Genomic DNA, 20,430 nt, shown 5'->3' with positions numbered 1-20,430 from the left:
TACGAAGCTCCCATGTGTTTATACCATCTTGGGGTTGTGGACATGCATAGGGGAGAGTTGCTTATTGGAAAGCATCTCTAATTTTAAAAAATGTGCCACATGTCACAATGTGCAGCTTAGGGAAGTACATGGTATTCAAGTAGAATATCAAGAATGGAGCCTCTTAGTCTGGCTTCTGTTTCTCATTTTGCTTCCTCCAATATGTGTCTTCACATGCACATTGGAAATAGGAATATTTAAGTACTTCTTGTCTAGATGGCAATGAGATCCTTCCCTTGCCTGGTGGTGGAAGGAATGTTACTTGCCTTCATCTCTGTGATGCTCTGATGTAGGGGTCCCCAACCTTTTTGAGCCTGCAGCACATTTGGAATTCCGATACAGTGTGATGGGCACAGCGACAAAATGGCTTGAGCTGTGGAAGCAGCTTCTGCCAAGCAATGCTTTTAAGAATCTGCACAGCCAATCAGAAGACATGCTTGGCAAAAGCCCCACCTGGCCCCACCCACTTTCTAAAAACACTTGGGACACCAGCAAAAGTATTGGCTGGTACAATGGTGCCCACTGGCACCATGTTGGGGACCCCCGCTGTGATATATAGAAAATTAAAATACGTATTCATCATTTTCTCGACTAATACTTACACAAATTTGGCTCCTAAAATAACAGATGTGGCATCTAGGCATTTGAAATATTTTTTTCTGCTCAGCCTGCAACTTCCTACTTAAGGAAAGGAAATATTTCCCATTTAAGTTTGCAGATGCCTTGAAGAGGGGAATATCTTGTTTTTGTAACAGATGCACTTTTATGAGAAGCTGTACTCTCCAGTTTTGTAGCTGCTTGCCTAGAAAAGCTTTTTTTCTCTTAATTGGTACACCAGCTAGAACAAGTCATCTTTATATGTCTTGACAGGATAAGCAGACAGAGAGAGATTTTTCTGAAGAAATTCGTGGTTGGTCAGGACACTACGCTAAGTCTACACTCTTCTTCCCCAACTGCTCTGAGCTCTTCAAACCACAGGTACTGCTGGATCATAAAGCAAAGGGGTGCAGAGTGAAGCTGAACGGGACTAAAGCCTAATGCCTCCACTACCTCTCTGTGCTTATGGGCTTCTGAGCAGCCATGCTAGAGACAGAACAAAGAGAAGAACTTTTGACCATTTGCTTTCTATGTGAAATATTTAGGGAGCAGAACCGTCTGTGAAATGAGACCAAGAAATCCCTTATCTCTCCCCACAGTAGTCTAACAGTGGATAATCTAACCAATCCCACCTCATGATGTTTGACAGAGAAGGAAATGTGGGGATGGGGGAGAGTTGGATCCTTCCCATTGGGAGATGAAATGCTGCTCTCTGAGTAATGAGGGAGGTGCCTTCAGTGGGATGCCTTACAGAGGAGTGCTGGTGATCAAGTAAAGCAGAATAGGGGAAGGATGCATCCCACAGGCTGCTACTTGGTCACCTCAGCTGTAGGGGACACAAGTAGTTTATGTTGTGTCTTGTCACTGTTATGCATGAAATTAGCATGTGACCATGAACACATCCAAATCTCTCCTGTGAATAAATAGTATAGGGAAAGAACCATGATGACAGGCAAAACTGTTGTTCAAAGAAACTACTAATTGAAGTACATCTGACAATCTTCCAGTGCATCCCAGGGAACTGAAACCACTGATCTGCAGAACAGAAGCTTGTCATAGAAGACAGCTATTTCAAGATCCTTTTGAGTGTATAGTTAGCTGTACAGTGTAACTCTTACTGGAAAAGATTTTAGTTTTGAAGAAATTCTTTCACCACTTAGAAAGCATGCTTTGTTCTCTTTTTTTATTCCTGATTTATTAGCAGTACCTTTCCTGATGGATTGTGAGTGTATATTAGGAGGTAGGACTGCTGTTCCAGTGCGGCATCCCAACTTGTGTAACTAGAACCTTGTTTATCAAAAAGTCCTGAGTAGACATGGGTACGAACGCGAAAAAAACACCGAACACGCTGTTCGTGGTTCGTTGCCGTCCACGAACAACGAACATCGATGAACATGATGCTGTCACGAACATGTTTGTTGTTCGTGGGGGCCTGCAGCCCCCACCCACCCACACCCCAACCCCCCCTTAGCCCCCTCCCCTCTAATCCACCTACCTGGCCCTTTAAAGATCCCTTTAACTATCAGCAGGTGGCGGGGGAGGGATTCCCCCCTGCCGCCTGCCAGCTGATAGTTTAAAGGGCCCTGTCCTGCCACTTTCAAGCGGCAGGGCCCTTTAAAAAACCCCAGCCCCCAGCCCCCCTGCCCACTCCAGCATTGCTGGGCTTCTGCGTGGTGCGAGCCGTGCGGGGAGATTCTCCCTGTCCCACTTGCATCCGGCAGGGTCGGTGCCCTCGGGTTGCTCCTGCCCCGTGCAAGCAGGGCAGGGAGATTCTTCCTGTTCCACTCACACCCGGCAGGGCTGGAGCCCTGGGGCTGCTCCTGCCCCGTGCGAGCAGGGCAGAGAGATTCTTCCTGTCCCACTCACACCCGGCAGGGCTGGTGCCCCGGGGCTGCTCCTGCCCTGTGTGAGCGGGGCGGGTAGATTCTTCCTGTCTCTCTTGCACTGGGAAGAAGAAGCCACGCGGCGCCGGCTCTCCTGGTGCTAAGATGAGCGGGGAGATTCTCCCCATCCCTCTCGCACCAGGAGAGGGGAACCGGCACTCAGCCGCTGGTAGGGGAAGCCCCCGACGAGCAGCTGATTCAGGGGTTTAAATGCCCCTTTCTGTGCTGAGCAGCGGCACGGAAACAGGCATTTAAACTCCTCTTTGATTCCAGGTTTCCAGGGCAACAGCAGGAGTTCAGACAATCCCTGCCTGAGTTGCCATGGGAATTGATTGCAGGTGCCAGACTGTCTGTCTTGACGAACAGCAACGAGGCTTCCAATGACCACCATTTGGAATGGGGCCTCACAAACAGTCTGTTCGCTAACAGCCGAACAGGCTGTTCGTGGGCTTTTTTGCGTTTGTAATGCTGTTCATGCCCATGTCTAGTCCTGAGTACCTGATCTTAGTGTCCCCCTGTAATTCTGTGTCAATGTAGTTTGGTTCGTCCTAATTATCCAAATAGTTATGTATATATTCTGGGCCACTCAAAGAAGTCAGACAATGGTGTGCCTTGTATCATATGTAATTTTTTCTTAATTTTTCATTAGTTTTTCTACAAAGAATTTCTTCATCCAGAAGGTCTCTCACAAGGAAAACCAGAGGTATTTTTTAAACTATATATATGGGAATTTTCAGATGAAAAACATTTTTCTGGAGGTTTGATCAAAGCTGTTTTTGTCTTTAAGGATAAGAGACAGAATGGAACAAACCAAACTTTTGAAGCAGATAAATCTGTAAGTATATGAGGAATGATATAATCGATAATAATAACTTTGCTTGTAGTTCCCACAGCAGATTAACATAATGTGTTTGTTGCTTTTGAAGATAGGTAGGAATTGTTCTCTTTTCCACTGAAGTAATTTTCTTTATAGGGAAGAATCATCTGTTTCTTGAGTTCTTAGGAAAGAAGGTTTTTATTTTGGTTGTCCCCGACTTTCTGTTTGTGATAATTTATACTCTCAATTTTTTTAAGGCAATGAATGCTGTGATGAAAACCTGGAAAGATGGACCTTACATCTTTATTGTGCAGATAGGTGTTTCACCCTTGAAAGAGGCCAGCGTGAAAGAAAAAAGAATGACAAATGAAGGGTTACCAAAAGTTATGGCTACTTCTGATCCCCAAGAAACACTTATTACCAGTAAGCCATATATAATAATTTATATGTTTTGGAATGTTCTTGGGAATGCTTAAACATCAAGAACCAAATCAGAAGGATAGCTAATCTCCAGGATTGTATCTCTCCTAAAGCTTAGGAGTGGGACTTTGATTCATTTCAAGTAGAATTGTGGATGCTGCCTGAGGACAGACTGAGTCTCTCAAACAGAAATAAATGAAATCTCAGATATTTTTAACCAGTCAGTAGAGAAATGTCTGAAGACATACTGGTTCTTACCCTCGTCTCCATATTCTATCCAGGTGTGTGGAGCTTTTTCATCAAGATAGAATGACCTTCCCCACCCCCAGTTCAGTCTTGAAATAAAGAGAGATCCCAGATCTCTTTTCTGTTGATTCTTGTCCCTCGTGTATGGGAATTTCTTCATAAAGATTAGCAGAGAGAAAAGGAGATGGCCTATTCAGGAGAAGAAAAAAATCTTGGTTGGGTTAGAATGTCTAGAAAAAAAACATAGTAGGCCAACACTTAAAGGGACACATATGCAGACAAAAAACCTTACTAAGTAGTAGATTAATGTACAAAATTTACAGTTGGATCACACTTAATATTTCTGCCCACAAAAAAGCGGGTGATTTTCACCAATTTTATCCCTCCGGTAGCAGACTTCTGATTCCCTACCAAGCTATTCTTGGGAACTGTATCCCATGGGAGTAGCATCTGGGGGCATTTCTGCAATGGTGGGAAAGTTGAGTTTCCATGGATGGAAATCCATCTGTCCTGGGACTTGTAGGCAGGATTTAAATCATAGAGGATCTGCACGCTTGTTTATGGCAACATTATTTGTTGAAAGTTATATTCTGCAAACTCTACTGAACAGGTATAAAACCTGTTAACTTTTTTTCCCTAAGGTGCTGCTGTCCGTCAAAGTGGGTATGATCATTGCACTGTAGGAAGCATATTCAGGAAGAATGATGAGATATCTCTATATTAATTGACCAGATGTGATTTTAAGGGGAAAACAGTGGTATATTTTCAAGTTCTTAAAAGGTGTGCAGATAGTGCAAAAGTAAGGCACACCCTTCTAAATAATGCTATGAAATGATATGAATTTATGTGACTGAGATTTTATAACAATAATACTGATTCCCTGCTATCTTTTTTGGTTGTCTTTTGACAGTGATTGTGGAAGTCAGGGGACCATATGAGTACCTCTCTCTTGCAGATTATCCGCTTATGATTGTAAGTCAATCTAGTCCTGTGAATTAACATGGCTATACCTAGTTTTTAAGTTTAAGGGAAAAAGCTGTTGTGATAGTGTGCTGGTGAAGTGAAGAGTTTTTTCATAGCTATTGAAAATTCCTCCTAGTCTCATCTACATTGGACCAGGCTCAGGAGGTGGGCCGATGGAGCATTGGAGGGGGGTGGTAGTTAATCCAGGCAGCAGTCACTATTATTGGTCTAGGACCCACATATCTGCAGGACCACCTCTTCTGATATGCTTCGGTGTGATTGTTGTGTTCATCTGAGTGAAACCTTCTGAAGGTGCCACCCTGAAAATGGGTAAGATGAACAGCTGCCCATACCTGAGCGGTCTGTGTTGTGGCTCCCACCTGGTGAAATGGTCAGAAAGGCTCCCATGCACAGAATGTGTAAAATGGAATTGTTCTGAAAGGCTTTTTTATAAAGAGGATAGAGTGTGACTAATTTCTATGAAATGTTAGGTAGTTTTCATTGCTTTATTTTCTATACATACTTTCACTAATTTTGTAATCTGGTGTTGTTTCATTGTTTGTTACACTATTTATTTGTATATAGTATATGATTGCGTGCACTATTCTAATTTTTAATCCTGGTGGTTGTTTGTTTCTGTTCATTGTGTGTGTATGGCTCTCATTACATTGTTGTGTCATCCACCTTAAGCCTCAGTGAGAAAGTAGACTATACATGAAGAAAATAAAAGCAAACATCTATACTGTAAGAGTTAGTCCCTGTCTAGAGAGGTTGTAGGCTATTTCAGATTCACAGGAAAATAGGGGAGATATTTGTGATTGCCAGTGACTGCTAAGCAGTGCTTTTAAGTTGCCCTTTCTAGGCCATCTGCCCTTTAACTGTGACAGTACAATGAAACTTCTCTTCATTTTCTTTGTGTAAATAGAAAATAATATTGTTCTTTAGATCTGGATGAATTACTTTGATTCTGTTAGTTTGGGTATTTCTAAGCAGAACCAGGAAAGAATCAGAAAAGGATATGCTCAGAGTAAAAAGTATTTAGTCACAAAATCTAGAAACAGATTCAAGCTGAGTTAAATTCACTAAAATCCTTCATTGTTTTAGAATTTTAACTCTAATCTTTGAACTCTGAAAAGTGGTCAAATCTAAGAAAATCTAAGCAAGCAAAATCCATGTAAGCAACTATAGAAGCACTGGTTTGTACTGCTCCTATTAACTTCCAACTTGTCTTTGTTTCTATCTAATAGTTTTTCATGGTGATGTGTATAGTATATGTGTTGTTTGGAGTTCTGTGGCTTGCCTGGTCAGCTTGCTACTGGCGAGACCTCCTAAGGATCCAGTTCTGGATTGGTGCAGTTATCTTACTGGGAATGTTGGAGAAAGCTGTCTTTTATGCAGAATTTCAGAATATCCGCTACAAAGGAGAATCTGGTATGTGGAATCATCATTAAATAAGTTTGTTTGAAAGGAGAAGGGTGTGAATTACTTTTAAACAACTTTTCTTAGTGATTTCGTTTTAAAAAATGAAAGTATAAAAACATGTCAGGACCTAAGTACACATTACATTTTCTCTGAAGAAATCCCTGGGTCAGTTTCACAGATGTGTTCTGGAGATCTGCACTTCCCAGGTATGCATGTCCCTGTTTTGGATCAGGACTGTATTGTTTGAAGAGGGGGAATTTAGACATATTCCATATGCCTTTTTCTCTATCAGAAATAGCCCTGGGGGTGTTTCTTGCCCTGTTGGGAAAGCATAACATGTAGTCTGTCAGTACACATGGAGCCCATGGTGGGACAGATAGAAGCTCTCTGGGGCTGATTCAAAGGTTGGGCTAAGCTCCCTCTCTCTGTGCTCTGTGCCCCCAATCTGAATATGGCACTTCTTGAGCTGACCCAGGGACATCCCTAGGGAAAATGTAACATGTAATTTGGTCCTTAGACTCTCCATATATGTCACTATCTGCAGGTGATATCAATCAGATCATCCTACTGAAAATTATGGTAGATAAAAGCAGTTGGAATATTTTCTCATGAAAACCTGAATATCTGTTTCCAAAGTGACTTTGCATCCTGTGAGCTGCTGTAATAAAAAGAGTAATGTAGATGACGGCCATGATTTTAGCATGCTTACTCCAAAGTGATCTGATGTGCCTAAAGATACATATACCCCTTTCACAGTTTAATATAGCTTCTATTTTAATATTTCATCAATGAAGTACTTGATCTTGTAACATAAGTTTGGGAGTAAAATCAGCGTATTTTGGTTGTTGTAGAGTAATGGATAAATCCTACACAATATGGTTTGTAACCCAGTCTGACTGTGTTTTGTTTATTTACAGTCCAGGGGGCAGTGATACTAGCTGAGCTGCTTTCGGCACTGAAGCGTTCACTTGCTCGAACTCTTGTTATCATAGTGAGCCTGGGATATGGGATAGTCAAGTAAGTGTCTCTGAAGTTTCATACATTGTAATTCTGTGTCATTAAATGTTGTTTTATTCATATTTGGGGCTTTTTTTCAGCCGGAACACAGTGGAACAGCATTCTGGCACCTCTTGAAAGTAATCGCATGTCTGGTGACCTCACTCCCTTATGCTGTTTCCTCCTGTGTGCAGCCCAAGGCATTCAGCTCTTTAACTTTGGGCAAAGAGCAAAGCAAGAAAAATGTTGCTGAAAGGAGCAAGAAAAATGTTGCTTTCAAAACCCACCACTTTTTAGCTTATGGGAGGGGGATCCCCCATCAGCTGAAAAAACCTGCAGGCCTTGAAAGCTGCAACACTGCTTTCAAACGTCCACTTTTTTCAGATGAAAAAAGCAGCGGGGCATTTGAAAGCAGCAACACTTTTCTTGCCACACAAGAAAAGTGTTGCTGCTTTCAAAGCCAGCAGTTTTTTTCAGCTGACAGGAGGGGGATTCCCTTCCCACCAGCTGAAAAAAACTGTTTTAAAATGTTGGCAGCTTTTTCAGCTGAGGGGAGAGGGAGGAGGGACCCCCTCCTCCTTTCCCCCCTCAGCTGAAAAAAGCAGTGGGACATTTCAAAGCAGGAACACTTTTCTTCTGTGTGTTTCTCCCCTCTTGAGAGTTTCACCACCTTTCCTAGAAAAAAAGCCCTATTGGTCCATTTATCATGCTACTGGTGAGACCTCCTGTGGCACCTTGGGAGAGCTGCTATAGCAGTGTGGTTAAGTAGTTTGGCTGCAAATCCATACTCTACTGCTTCGAATCTCACTACTGCCTCTAGCTCAGTAGGTGGCCTTGGGTAAGCCACTCCTCCTAGCTCCCCAGCTGTATTGTGGGGATAATAATAACACTAACTTGTTCACTGCTCTGGGTGAGGCACTAATCTCTTTAAAAGAGCGGTATAAGTGCAGTTATTATTATTATTAGTAGTATTTTGATGAAGCATTCCAAATGCTGTAATTTACAAGTGTAAATTACACTTGTAAAAAATAAATAGGCACCATAAAGACTAACATAGTTCTATTTCAGGATAAGTTTTTGGGGACAAGAGCCTATTTCTTTCAATGCAGTGAATGGATCATCAGTCACTATGCAGTCCATAAAACAAGTGCACAGTGAAGATTCATTCATTGTATCTGAAGAAGTGGGCTCCAGATCATATAAGCTCATGCTAGAATACAAATTTGTTAGCCTTTATGGTGTTGCATCTTTTGAATCAACATATTAATATGGCCACCCCACATATTTTTACTCTCCCTGAAATTATGTCGTGGTATGCTTTCATTTGTTACTTGCAGGTAGTAGACCAAGGAAAAAAGATCAAATCCAAACCTGCTGTGACTTGCTTTTGTGTATGTTGCAAATTTGATTCTTGTTGTATGTAACATCACAATATTATCAAAATACTTTACTCCTCTAGACTCCTCTGTTTGCATACAGACTTTGTTTTGAAACTTCTCTTCTTCCCTTTGCAGACCTCGTCTTGGAGTAACTCTTCACAAAGTAATCGTGGCTGGAGCCCTCTATTTATTATTTTCTGGCATGGAAGGAGTCCTTAGAGTCACAGGGGTTAGTAATCATTTCGTGGAGTTTTCTACTTACAGTCATAGCTGTGGTTGATTTGTTGTGCTGTGAATCGATTTCCTAGAGTACTTTTAATTTAACTGAACTTACTTTTTGCTGTTCATCTGACCAACACCTTTTCTGCAAAAACATGTTCAAAGCTGTTTGCCCTGTTGAAATGTATTGTACTTCAAAACTTTGTATAGACTATCATGCAAATCACATTTTACCAATTATATTTTGTGGGAAACCCCTACCTTTTCTCTAGTTGTCTCCACTGTTTCCTTGGCGTGTGCATGTTCATCTGTGCACGTGCCCATACACTCCATCCCAAATTCAAAAAATGAAGCACACATTCAGGTGCTCCTTGTTTATATTTTGGCAGCTCCTTCTTTATATTTCGGCAGCATTTTGTTACCATTCTTGTTGCCTCTTGTACAGCTGTGCCGTGGTGCCTCTAAAAAGGGACCAGCAACCAGATCCAAAAAAATTTTAGGCAATGCAGACTATGTTGTGTGGAATGGAAGTGAGCTAACTTGCAGTGCAGAAGTGAACAGAAGTCTACAGTAAATGAAGAGAAATTTAAAGGATCTTTCTTTCCTAGTGGATTTTAGTAAGTGATTGAGATATTGCTAAAACAAACAAACAAAATCCCATTTACATAGATTTCCATGTGATAAAATGTTCTAGGTTTCTAAATGCGTAGTTATATTCTACTGGAAATCATTTGGTAATCTGAAAGTATAGCATACTATTCAAGTATTCTTCTGTTGTGTTTGAAGAGAACTGTAAATTTTATATGTATGTATTAATTTTTATGTTTGTATTGGCTAGTTGATACTTGCCTAACTATGTATACTTACGGCTTTGGTTATCCTTGGAAGAGTGTTTGCATGATGTATGTCTGGATGGCTTGTTCTTCTCATTTTTGATAGCCGCTTAGTGACTATTGCTCCTCACTTTGATGCTGATCCTTGTTAAATAGCAATTGCTTTAATTTCTCCTTGTATTTCAATACACATGATTCTCTCTTTGGTACTTTTCCAGTTTTTCCATGGCTTTATGGCTGTGGTGGCTAACTTCGGATTGTCTGTCATTGACTCCTGTATTATTTATTGGATATCCTTTCAGAAGTTTTCAGTGTGATTTTTAATGTATCCACATCCTAGATGTTTGATGCAGTTTTTATGTAGCTGAGAAATTTCTCATTGAACTATATGCAAAGAGAGCAAAAGGCTAGTTAAATTGCCCTTGTGTCATTCTCTCATCTCACCAGCATGATCCTTGCACATTTGTACTGCTTTGTTTTTAGAGCATAGCACCATCTTATGCTTGAATTAGGATGAATGACAGCACTCACCAGTACTAGGACCAATAAGCAACAGGCCTAGACAGAGAACTGTGAACGTCAAAGAGCTGAAGATCTTAATTGTTCATTGCTGAAGCTTCATCGGTTTCAACTTAAGAATGCTTTACTTTTTCTGGATTGTGCGCTCTGTGAATGTTTTCATTTTAGTTGGGTGTGGATTTGTACAATTCAATTTTCTTGGTTTAAGAACATATTGAGAGTGAATAATAACCAGTATGCACTATTTTCTTTGTTTGATAAGGAGAAGAAATTGGACTTGGGCTCAGTCAGAGTAATCTAAGAAGTAGTGGTTATTTGCAGTAGAATCTGGGCTCTGATTTGGCAAAAAACCCTGCTGGTAATTTGTATCATGAAGACATCATAACCTGCTGTAGGAGGATGTTTTGAAAACGCCCCTTGAGCTACCTTGCATTTTCCCTGTGGTTTTGTTCTCTAATATAGCCTTGAAAATAAGTTCACAAAAGACTCTAGTCCACAAAGGTATTTACCAACCCATATCCATACATACACTCTGGTTGTAACCCAAAAGGGAAAAAAAGCTGCTGTAATGTTTCCCTGCCTGGTTGCTAGGAGATGATTCATCGCAAATCTGTTTATTTACTTCATTTATTCCCACTTTTCTCCCCAAAGGGGACCCAAAGTGACTTGCTGCATTCTCTCCTCTTCCATTTTATCTTCACAACAATCCAGTGAGGTAGGTTAGGCTGAAAGTGTGTGACTGGTCCAAGGTGATCTGGCAAGCTTCTGTGGCAGAAGGAGTTTGAACATGGGTCTAGCTGAATGGGCAAGTAACTTTTTACAATCCTGCCCTATTATGTGTCCAGTTATTATGAGGTATGATTCTTGTAGACCTCCATGGCAGTGTTTCAGTAAAGGAATAGTCTATTTTGGACTCTCCATAGTAGACTGGTACTAATGGCTGCGCATGCTGCCTACCACCAAACTAATTTACCATATTAGGTATCAGTTCAGGTTAAGCACTCTCGCTTGAAAATGGTCTAAATTTATTTACTAAGTTTTATTTACTAAGCCTCTTTTTCATAATGTCTAAGTGCTGAATGCAATGAATTTTTGATACATTAAATGTAAATTAAGGTTGCATTCATATGACACAAGCAAAAAGATTTGTTTATCATAGTCAAAACATGACCTGTTGTGTTTTAACATACCTGTTCTCTTCCTCTCATCTTGCGCACAGAGCATGATTGAAGACTTCCTGGTTTTGATCAGTTTGTTCTGATATCTAAATACTGGTGTTTGGATAGAGTAGCGTTCAAGTACCCATATTAAGTTGGATTTTGAAGATATTTGAAATGGGGAAGTCTTCAGTTGTGCTTTGTGCAATGGAAGAAGGGAGGGAGTGGGCAAGCAAGATGACAAACCCAGGCTTGTGGCTGTGACAAACTTCTGTTTTTCCATGACATCTGAATAGAGGGTAATTCTGATAGTTGGATCCAAGAGAAGGCTGGGCTCTTCTTTTAAAAATTTCAGTAAAAATGAAAAAAGCAAAAGATAAAACAAAATATTTAAACAACCTGAAAGCCCACATAGTTCCAAATAGACTGAAATTACAGATATATAAGTCAATTCAGTACAAATTCCATAACTAAAAGTTATCCCAAAGAGGATAACTTGGTCCAAAGAGGACCAAGCTTGACACAAAAGTGGCAAATCTGTGTTTAAATCTGCATTTGCTCCAGTCATATAGAAAAAAAAAACAAAGAGTGATCATAACAACAAAAAGAGTAAGTGGGTAACACCAAAAAGAGTATGTGTTGATTCTGCCCTCTCCGGATGCCTGTGTCCAACCTCTCTTCCCCAATATCACCCCAAGTATTTTTCTTCCCTCTGAGCCGAGTACACTTCTATTATTTGAGCTCAGCTATATAGAAAAGTGCTTCTGTGGGGCTGTGGTGATGGGGAGTAGCAGATGTAAAGAAAGCTTATTCCCCTAATCTGTTCTTCTGAACATTATACCTTCCACCCCTTGTTCTATACACTAGTAGGCAAGACCTAGGTTTAAATAGATGAGGCTGCTGCTTGGTCAAGTCTAGTGTGGACTTTAGGTTTCCATTAATGAGGGTAATAGTTCCTTAGCTTTCTCACCAGGTAGAATGGGCGAACAGCATTTTTCAACACAGAAAAAAAATCAGAAATGTATCAGTTTAAAGAACCTCTTTCTTTACTCCATCTACCTCTCTCAGTTATTCTTTCTGTCTGTCTCTCTCCTGGGATCCCACTCCCAAATAACTAGCTCTGCTATTGTGGCTCAGCTGCCACCTCTGCATTCAATTGGGCAAGTAGCCACCATTTTTGTTTGGGGAAGACATTCCACAGAGAAGGCTTATTTACTGAACATGCATGTGCTCATAACTTGCCCTTATTTCACTGAATAATTTTTGAAGTTTCAAAATTCCAATTTAACTTTATAAATGCACAGTGAATTTTCATTAAGCTAGTGAGCGTGCAAGATCCTTGGCATGCTAATGATTTTTTGACCTATGAGACAAATAAATCATCTTGGTTTTATGATGAGCAGTTCTTTCAGGCATTATAGTGGCAGTGTATACAATGTGAATGAATGTAAGTTACCAGAAGTGGTAGCTTTCAGCTTCTCTGCAAAATACTCTTGATTGGCTTGATTCTAACCACTTGCTTCATTGAACAAAGAAAAGGCATATTTACATCTTTGGGGACTGTGTTCGTTATCTCTGATAGTAACATAACAACTGGCAACTGGGTGCTTAAGTCTTGTATCTTGCTTCCAATCTTCTTTGACCTCAATGCTTTTTTTCTCTTTGTCTCTAGGCACAGAATGATCTTGCCTCCTTGGCTTTTATTCCATTGGCTTTCCTAGATACTGCCCTTTGCTGGTGGATATCCTTCACTGTCTTATTTGCTGGAGTGCTAATTTCTTGGGAGTTGGGTTTTCATGGTGGGTGGCATTCCACTGCAGATTTTTTGCACGATTCAAATATTTTACTTCACAACCACAATTATTTAAGACTGTAATTTGACTGCACCTATGAGGTTGAAAGCCCCATTGAATCCAATAGGATTCCTTCTGAGTAAAAAATGTGTCACAATGCGTGCCTATAAGCCTGACTGCATTGTTGAAAGCTGTACTTTCACAAGATTTGTGTGACAAATTTGATGAAGTCACTCGTGGATGTAAGTGATGGATATTATCGTGCTTCTTAGTACAGTGATGTCATTGGGTTCTAGCAGGAAGTGTGGGTTCTTGCTGTGTATTTCTGCTGTAGGAAGAGTTTTGTACTGATAGAATGAATAGTTATCACACTTTTGGTAACCAGTCTTCTGAAGGAAGCCCAAGAAATATTATGGTTTTTCTTGTGGCGTAACTCTGTTTTCAGCCCCTATGTAGAAGGTGCTGAAAATTAATTGCATTTGATGGTGCTCTGTGCTGAAACTGTATAGTTTAGAAAAATCACCACATGGATTCCCTGAATGCATGGAGCGGCTTCACACCATTGCTGCATATTTCATGCAGTTAAGAGTTGTCACCCAGTTTCAAAGATAACTGCTTTTGGAGCAACATCACACAAAAGTATTTTGGGTCTCATTCAAATCAGCGCCATAATATTCGACTCAGTCCTGGGAGAAAGGGTTTACAGAAGCATAATGGAGAAATACTGGGTGATCTTCCCACTGATATTTAATAGTCCTGTTGGAAAGCTACTGTAACATGTTCCTATGGAATGCCACTGTCTGTGTGTACACAGTGTATAGTTAAGTTTATTTTTTCTTGACTTACCATACATATTCATCAGTTTGACTCAGACAATGAAACTGCTAAAACTTCGGAGAAATGTAGTGAAGCTCTCTCTCTATCGACATTTCACCAACACTCTCATCTTGGCAATAGCAGGTGAGCTTTAGAGGTCACAATTTGGTGGTCTTTGAGGAATCAGGAGGGAGACTAAGGCTGCAATCCTAAGAATACTTAAGTGGGAGTAAGCCTCATTGAATAAAGTGGGACTTACTTCCAAGTAGGCCTGCTTAGGATTGCTCTGTAAATGGATGGGAAAATTTCCCCTGCCCCAGATTATCTCCTGCCAGAGGATCTCGTCTTAGAGTCTTAAGTGAGTGAATCCCGCCCCCCCCCGCTTCCCTCTGTGTTTATTTTTTAACCAACCATCAAATTTCTGTCTTCTAGAGGGCAATTTTCAGGCATAATAGTGGTAGAATGTAAGAACTGATGGACCTTAACTATACGGCCACTTTAGTGCTCATTCCTTATCTGGTTGTGTTTTTTGGTGGGTGGGGGATGTCTTTTTACAAGCTAGTGTTTTTCTGTATACCCAGGGAGTCCTTGAGTTTGAAGAAACCCCTGTCTTGTCTTTGGGTGCTCTGAATCACTGTTACACTAACAGAGTGGATTATTTCTCCCCATGAATAGCTCAATTTTTATATGGCACTATGAGCAAGATATTCTTTGATATATCTGTTCTAATTCTGTCAGCGCATGACCATTTAGCAGCATCTCTTGCTGTCAGTTCAGTGTGCCTGTATACTTAATTGAGAACTTTAAAAAACCATTAAAGCAAACAAGCATGTTGACGCTTCATGGCTTGGTAACTCTTGCCATGTTGTTCTGGACAGGTCTTTCCTATTGCTGAAACATAAAAAACCCTAGTAAGAGGCAAGCTTATGTGCCACTTAACACATCTGTTGAGCTGACTGGGAAATTGTGAGAACCCAGTGGGTTCTGTAAATGAATTTACATTTCTCAATATTGCCTGTTTGCTTTAGAAGAATAAGAAGCTAGGTGCTCCAACATTTTTATCTTCTTTTAGTGCATGGTTAAAGAAATGTAAAATGATTACAAACCCAGCCTTCTGAGCTATTAGTCTCATGTAGCCTATTTAAAATAACCCTATCTTGCCTCTGGGTGATAGCTGTAGGCTACATGATCCAGCAACTTTGCTGAAGCTAAGCAAATTTGAGTCTGGTTAGCACCTAGACTGGAGACTTAATGGTAGTCCTTTGTAAACTGGCTTGAGCTCCAGGATTGAAAAGGTGGGATCTAACTGTAATAAGTAAAATAAAATAGACTTTACAATGTAAAATATTTAAAGAGAAGTTATGCAGCTCAGTCTAACTTGCTATGCTTTTATCATTTTTTTAAACCATCAGCATCTGTTGTTTTTATCATCTGGACCACTGTGAAATTCAGGCTAGTAAATTGTCAGTCGGTAAGTTTGATTCCTTTTAAAAATATGTTATAACTGACACTTCCACAAAATGGGTTGGATCCAGACTAAACTGGCAATTTCCACCAGTTCCCTCTCTCTGCCTCAGACCCCCCTCATTCTACCGGGTCCCCTATCACAGCAGCAGCATTTTGTGGAGATGAGTGGGCTGTAGTGGGAGGTGGGAGACAGCAAAGTTCTAGTCTACCATTGGAAAATTTAGTCAGGATCCAGCCTGATATTTTGTTTCTGCTATATAAATGGTGGGTAAGAATTACTGATGAATTTACTGTAGGATTTCTACCTTGGTACTTGCTGAAAGTTGTTGCTTTTATCTACAGAAAATGGGTTCTTTCTCTCTTTGCATATTTCACCTTTCTTTTAAATAGGATTGGCAGGAGCTGTGGGTGGATGATGCCATATGGAGGCTTTTGTTTTCAATGATTCTTTTTGTCATCATGGTTCTTTGGAGGCCATCGGCCAACAACCAGAGGTATAGAACACTGTATGTTAATTTTAAAAGAGTAACCTTGTTGAGACCAACCTTTAGGTCAATTAGCACTCAGTAATTTTGTACTTCCTGGTCTTTTTTGGTACCCAGTAACTTTTTTTCCTCCTGTTTAGACCTGTGACCACTATTAAGGAAAGCTTACGTTTATAGGTTGGGTTTTTTTTGGCAGAGCAGCTGTTAAGAATCATAGGGTTTGAAGAGACCTCCAGGATCATCTAGTTCAATCCTCTGCACAGTGCAGGAAGTTCACAACTACCTCCCCCCCCCCCCACTGACCCCTGCTCCATGCCTAGAGGATGACAAAACACCTCCAAGATCCCTAGCCAAACTGGCCTGGGGAAAAGTGCTACCTGACCCCAAGGTGGTGATCGACATTACCCTAGGCATGTAAGAGGGGACTGTGAGAACTAAGCACTGATGTAACCCTTCCTGCCTCCCTCTCCTGATATGCCTAGGTTCACAGAATCTAGTGTACTTGTTACATTTTTTAATTTATTTTTGTCTTTTTAAAAGATTTGCTTTTTCACCATTGGCTGAGGAAGATGAAGATGATGAACAGAAAGAACCAATGCTGAATGAAAGCTTTGGTAAGAAGGAAATTCTTAGGCTTCATGAATACCATACCATCTTAAATGGGTAATGCTGAAAATGGTTGCAGTACATTTAGCAACTACATTAGCTTTATAAACTTTTCTGCATGATCACTGATCCCTCTCAGTGTCAGTATAATTAGGTAATGGCTCCGTTTATTTTCCCCAGGGTCGCATGTTTTCTTATGCTTCCAAGAATTTTGCTGAGGATGATTTCCTTGCATGTGTTTTTGCCCCAAGGGACTAAAGTGACACAGTTTATTTCACATGCTACTGTTGGAAGAGGATGATTCAGCGCTGTCCCCTTTCCTCAGGTTTCAGAAGGGGACAAACCAAAGAGTTAGAAAGATAGAGAGGTCAGGGCACTCTGTTTTCTGTTTACTGCTCTGACTATCCTTTGTTACGTAGATACTATTCTCAGGATTTCCTCCTCCTGACTTCCTCCCTTTCACTCCTCCTCTTCCCAGCTTTGTTCCAGGCAATCTCTCTCTCCTTCTCCTCCCTCCGTCTTGGAAGCATGGATGCAGGACTTGTCCTGGCATCCATATCCATCCTTATACTAGACCAGTAGTTAGGATCTGTCTCTCCTCCTTTCCTATCAGAGTATGGAGTTCCTACAAGAAATAACTCTTATTTCTTTTCTAAATATAAAACAAGTGTATGATTTGTTATTTTCTCTCCTGCGTACACACCAGCCAGCAGAACCAGCTCACAACTACCTATAATCACACTTCCTATGCCAAACGATAGACTCTGCTAATGGCCCAAACGTGGAATCCTTTAATTAGGTTTCTGGGGCCTATATACGATTTATTTATCAGCTACTCCACCATCCTGTATATAGCACAGGAATTTGAATGGAAGTTGAAAACATAGAGTTGGATCCTAAGGATCCATTCTGCTAGCTGTGGTGCTTTCTCTGACAACAGGGTCCTCTCTTCCTCACGTGAAGTTGTGACTGTTTTAATCATCTTCCAAACTTAATTTTTTGATGGATTGCAAAGGGTATTTGTCCTTCATTTATTAAAAAGGTGCTTTGTGTAAAGGTAGACAAGATCATTTAACTACCCACGTAATTTTTGTCAGTCTTATTTGTGCTGTTGTTGCTATGGCTTTCATGTGCATGCCTGTGGTGGTAGGCAGGCTGTGGGCTTCCCTGTGTGCTGAGTGGCTGGAGAAGGGCTGTACTCCAGGTTTGCCTGGTGGGCCTCCATTCAGCCATTCAAGTTGCTAGATTAATCTTTGCTCCTCCAATCAAGCGAAAGCAGCTTGGAAGTCTGGGGAAACTTTCTTAAGGCTATAGAAGCCACCATTGCTTCAGGTCAAAGCAGGAGCAGAGTGGAGCCTGACCTTCAGATTCTCACAGGTCAGTTGATCAGCAGTGGTGGTCTGAGGGATAACATTGCCTCTCTTCTCTCCCAGAAATTGCTTCCCTATCCCTGAGGCCAGTTCACTAGCTTCTGTCTTTTTTTGTCTTTTTCTGTGCATAATGATGGGATAAAATGTTGGGGATCAGCTATTTTATATTTCATTTAATCATTCTCTTCCTGGTGATGAAGTTGAATGCACTTTCCTTCCTTTTGATATCCTTTGCAGAAGGAATGAAAATGAGGAGTTCAAAGCAAGAACTAAATGGAAATCCTAAAGTCCACAAAGCAGTAAGTTTGATTTTTCTCATCTGGACCATGTGGTGCAAGGAAAGCAAAGCTAGCATTGGCAGAGATGGAGTGTTTAATGTAGGGGAACGCCGTATATATAGGATATGGACAGTAGTTGTACAGTATCATTTGCAAGTAGAACATTTGTTCAGTAACTTTGTTGCAGAGTATTATCCCAGCCACGGGAGAAGCATTCCTTTTAAAACAGACACATGGAAACTGATGGTGTCTTTGTTCTAAAGCAATGCGTTAACCAGTAAACCACAGGGTTGTACCGAGAAGACCAATGTCTCCTTTAGTCTGATCACAGGCTAACAGCCCTCTGACTGAACCGAAGTCAACAGTTTGTTTATTCAAGGTGTCAAGTGAAAACTTTGTATCTCAGCCAAGAATCACTCAATGTTGCCATCTAAGATTTTAATTTAAAATCAATCTAATCACATTTGAAATTATCAATGAAGGCCTTTTTCAGATATAAAAGAATCACAGCGATAAAAAACACTTATGTCAAAATCAGAAACAGATAAGTATGTACATCATTCCTTATCCTATTTTAAATCTAAAAGATAAAATACCATTTATAAGATTTTTCACCAAAGCACTTTCAAAAAGATTAGATAGTCTCACACAACCCAAGTCCAAGAGATTCAGAGGTGTTTTAGGTGTGGCTACCTTACACAGGCCTAATTACATGAAACTCACATGACTGCATCAAACCCATTTTATTTGTTCTCTTAAGGTGTGAAGTTTAGCACCTCTAGGCTTAGAATGAATTTCCCATGGAAATAATTTGTTTCAAACCTGTGATCTGTTTGTTCAGCTCATTCCAAAGATTTATTTTGTGTACAAAGAAATCTGTGATTTTTTTGGTCAAATCCAGCAACAGTTCTATATTTCTTGCTACAACCATAACAACATGTTTACAGAAATCCTCATGCTTTCTTTGTTCTATCAGGCAAGGGTCTGCGACAACCTCAATTTCTTTTTTTCCTTCTTAAGCAGGAAGATGACCTGAAATGGGTAGAAGAGAATGTTCCTTCTTCAGTAACTGATGTGTAAGTACATGTAGTTGACAATAAGAGCCAAGCTACAAGTGACGCCTGACACAGGTTGGACACTTGTCAGCTTACCTCAAGTTTTGATGGGAAATGTAGGTGTCCTGGTCTTGTAGCTTGGCTCTCCATTTAATTGAAGTTTACGGAGCGGCAGTCTTTGGGAGGGAGAACATGTGGTCGGGAGGGAAGTGCAGGGGTCGGGCTCTCACCGGGTGCCCCCCTTCCCGTCCGCTGAGTGTGTGTGTGGAGTTTCTGTAAACTTCAATTAAATGGAGAGCCAAGCTGTAAGACCAGGACACCTACATTTCCCATCAAAACTTGAGGTAAGCTGACAAGTGTCCACCTGTGTCAGACGTCACTTATAGCTTGGCTCTAAAACAGATGTACTTGAAACAAAAACATGGGAAATAAATGTGATTTCTAGAATATGGGAAATATTGCATTCTAAAATTGGGTGTGGACTTCGTTCTGGACTCTACCTATGGGGTGTTACCAGTCCCAATGTACATTCTGAGTCTGATTTATAAGTTGCTGCAGTGATGGCACTTAACTTGCTGCTCTAGCCAATGTCGTTCTTGCTCATCTCAAAGGTGAGGTGCCAGTCAAGAGGGAATAAGGGATGATAGCTAATTTTCTTCCTTTTTTTAGTGTATTAAGCAAATACAGGTTTTCTTTAATTTTTACTTGGACTGTAGTCAGAAACTTATTTGGTAAAACATTACACCTGTCTATGTATACTAATAATAATTGCCAAAATTAGTTCTTCCAGTCAATATTGTGTGTCTTTTTTCCCTTTCCAATGCAGTGCTCTCCCGGCACTTCTGGATTCAGATGAGGTCAGTAAATGAGCTTTCAGGAACAATTCAGGTTCTATTAGATGACAGGAAATTATTTCATTCACTTAAAACTGAAATGTTCTCAGGATTCTAGTTAGTGCATCAGTTTACTAATAAACATGGATAAATATGTTTCGAAGATTTTAATTACACACTGTATATACAGTATTAATCTGAATTGTCACATGATTCCTGGTTATTTTCATTGCAACA

At 40.5% G+C, this 20,430-nt stretch overlaps 1 protein-coding gene across 2 annotated transcripts in view; it reads left to right on the top strand.

The window, feature by feature from the left end:
• Window positions 1-20,430, top strand: part of TMEM87A (transmembrane protein 87A) — a 32,744-nt gene that overhangs the window by 9,129 nt on the left and 3,185 nt on the right. The window contains exons 4-19 of one of the 2 annotated variants that reach the window (XM_054971360.1): window positions 910-1,017; window positions 3,169-3,222; window positions 3,307-3,354; window positions 3,594-3,759; window positions 4,913-4,974; window positions 6,213-6,396; window positions 7,305-7,404; window positions 8,898-8,991; window positions 13,163-13,235; window positions 14,139-14,243; window positions 15,512-15,570; window positions 15,957-16,060; window positions 16,592-16,665; window positions 18,265-18,326; window positions 19,329-19,381; window positions 20,187-20,217. In XM_054971360.1, the coding sequence (XP_054827335.1) occupies window positions 910-1,017; window positions 3,169-3,222; window positions 3,307-3,354; window positions 3,594-3,759; window positions 4,913-4,974; window positions 6,213-6,396; window positions 7,305-7,404; window positions 8,898-8,991; window positions 13,163-13,235; window positions 14,139-14,243; window positions 15,512-15,570; window positions 15,957-16,060; window positions 16,592-16,665; window positions 18,265-18,326; window positions 19,329-19,381; window positions 20,187-20,217 (1,377 nt within the window). Of the gene's footprint in view, window positions 1-909; window positions 1,018-3,168; window positions 3,223-3,306; window positions 3,355-3,593; window positions 3,760-4,912; window positions 4,975-6,212; window positions 6,397-7,304; window positions 7,405-8,897; window positions 8,992-13,162; window positions 13,236-14,138; window positions 14,244-15,511; window positions 15,571-15,956; window positions 16,061-16,591; window positions 16,666-18,264; window positions 18,327-19,325; window positions 19,382-20,186; window positions 20,218-20,430 lie in introns of both variants that reach the window. The other variant, XM_054971359.1, reaches the window with a different exon arrangement.

This window comes from Eublepharis macularius, chromosome 2, assembly GCF_028583425.1.
Source record: "Eublepharis macularius isolate TG4126 chromosome 2, MPM_Emac_v1.0, whole genome shotgun sequence".
NCBI classification, from domain to species: Eukaryota; Metazoa; Chordata; class Lepidosauria; order Squamata; family Eublepharidae; genus Eublepharis; species Eublepharis macularius.
This window is presented reverse-complemented; position numbering and strand designations above follow the sequence as displayed.